General features: G+C 40.6%; 1 protein-coding gene across 1 annotated transcript in view; it reads right to left on the bottom strand.

Annotated features, from left to right (window-relative positions):
• The window catches only part of LOC101306304 (ABC transporter B family member 13-like), a gene marked incomplete at its 3' end in the record, with an annotated part of 9,443 nt that extends 7,209 nt beyond the window's left edge, over window positions 1-2,234 (bottom strand). Inside the window, exons 1-7 of the mRNA XM_004292890.1 lie at window positions 1,944-2,234; window positions 1,706-1,760; window positions 1,461-1,636; window positions 1,161-1,361; window positions 826-1,085; window positions 432-745; window positions 36-344 (exon numbers count right to left, since the gene is read on the bottom strand). Coding sequence (XP_004292938.1) covers window positions 36-344; window positions 432-745; window positions 826-1,085; window positions 1,161-1,361; window positions 1,461-1,636; window positions 1,706-1,760; window positions 1,944-2,234 — 1,606 coding nt within the window. The remainder of the gene's footprint in view (window positions 1-35; window positions 345-431; window positions 746-825; window positions 1,086-1,160; window positions 1,362-1,460; window positions 1,637-1,705; window positions 1,761-1,943) is intronic.

A 2,234-nucleotide genomic window follows, 5' to 3' on the forward strand; every position in this document is an offset into this window, starting at 1 on the left:
CTGCATCTAGAGCACTAGTGGCCTCATCTAAGAGCAATATTTCGGGTTTCTCAGAACTGCTCTAGCAATAGCTATTCTCTGTTTCTGCCCTCCTGAAAGCTGAGTTCCTCCCTCTCCAGCCTGAGTTTTGTAGCCATCAGGTAAACCTTGAATAAAAGAATGTGCATTGGCAGCTTTAGCAGCTTCTATGATCTCATCCATGCCGGCGTCTTCTTTACCAAACAGGATATTGTCAGCTATAGTAGTGGCAAACAATGCTGGTTCTTGACTTACCAATCCCATCTGTTCCCGTAGCCATCTCAGTTGTAGAGTTGAAACATCATTTCCGTCCAACAGTATTTTACCTATGAAACGTTGCTGCATTAATTAGCCACAGTATTTGCATATACACATGGAAAGGATTGTTGTATATGTGATATGTAGTTATATACCTGAAGAGGGGTTGTAGAATCGTTGAACCATGGATATAATGGTGCTCTTTCCTGAACCACTGGGACCAACAACTGCAAAAGTCCTGCCAGCACTAATCGAAAAGCTCAGGTTTTCGAACACCACGTTGGGTCGTGATGGATAGGCAAAAGAAACATCACAAAACTCAATCTTCCCTGTTACTTTTGGCAACACTACTCCCTTGTCTGATACATTAGAGGAATTAGAATCTGATTCAATCATGTTCATGATATTTGCAGCAGCAGCTCGGCCTTTAGAAATGGCAGCCAGGTTTGGAGTAGCTTGACCAAGAGCACTACAAGATTAAAGGTTTGCTTTCAATAAATTTTGAAATCCAAAAATCCCATTATTACATATTGCCAGTAGAAAACTTACAATCCGCTGAAGATGACATTGATGATCATTGTAAATGCTTTGCCTCCATTTGTGTCATGATGTCTTACCATTATGCCAGCATACCAGAGAAGCATTGCCCACGCAGAAAACAACAGTCCATATGTAAAGCCTACACCTACTCCCTTTGCAACCCCACTTTTCTTACCAAGTTTGAGTGCCTTGTTAAGTGACTCAGAGTATGTTTCAATAGCTTTGTCCTCTCCAACAAATGAGTACACAGTACGAATCTGTGAAATAACCTGGAGGACCACGCATAAGGTGTAGAGGAAAATAAAAAACAGAACAAGATACACAAAGCAGTTTTGAGTATGTACCTCTTCAGCAACTTTTCCGGCTTCAGCGTAAGCAGCTTCACCTTTTTCTGATAAGGTGGACATGATTATGGTATAAGCACCCCCTGCAATAGCTATCAGTGGAACCACAGCTAAAGTAAGAAGCGTGAGCTGCCATACAGATGTAAATCCAATGACGAATCCAACAACAAACTGAGAAAGGTAACGCAAAGTGTGGCCTGTCTGCATTACGATCATACAAGATGTAAGTGCTCCTTTCGAAACATCTCACTATATATGGTTCTAGATCAAGTATAGACTAAGTTTCTGTATATTTGTTACCTTGTCTCCTATTGCATCTTGGACTAATATTGTATCACTTGAAATGTGGAAAATGATGTTAGCATCTCTGGCTTCAGTGTCGAAAAAACTTATATCCTTTCTTAGAACTGATTGAAGATACTTCAATCGCAAACGAGCTGTCTGCCTCTCACCAGTTCGCGTCCAAGATGCCACACCTGAAGGATCAAAATGTCAACAGCATATCTCAAGAGTTGTGCTTTTGAAATTGAAATTATGAAACATACCTATCCACGCTGATATAAAAAGAACAATTCCAAGACAGACCACGTACAAAGCATACTGCAAATGAATCAAAGGACATGTCAGATACATGAACAGTTTTAAAGAATTAATGCTAACATGTTGCAGACGAATGAAAATCGTGATTAATTAATGGGGCTGATTCGTGTACAATCAACCATGCATAATAAAACGTCACTGGAAATTCGATCATTTTTGTTGGTTGTGTATGAAATGTTTTACCTCAGAAATCCGGGAAGACATTTCGTTAGAACGCATAGCCATATGCCCCAAAGAATCAATCATCCCACCAAACAAGACAAAGAATACAGGAAATGCTGCACCATGGATACACGATCCGAAACTTCCGAAAAGCATTAAGATATAGTCCATTTGATCAGCAGCAGCAAAGAGGCCAAGAAATGAAACACTGCCCAGGTTCTGTGTGTTTGAATGCATTGGTTGGGGCATTTTCGGATGTGGGTTTGTGCCCGAAACCTCACTTGAGTTGGACGCAAGCTCTACTTCCTCCAT

The sequence above is a fragment of the Fragaria vesca genome, linkage group LG2 (genome assembly GCF_000184155.1).
Source record: "Fragaria vesca subsp. vesca linkage group LG2, FraVesHawaii_1.0, whole genome shotgun sequence".
Lineage (NCBI taxonomy): Eukaryota > Viridiplantae > Streptophyta > Magnoliopsida > Rosales > Rosaceae > Fragaria > Fragaria vesca.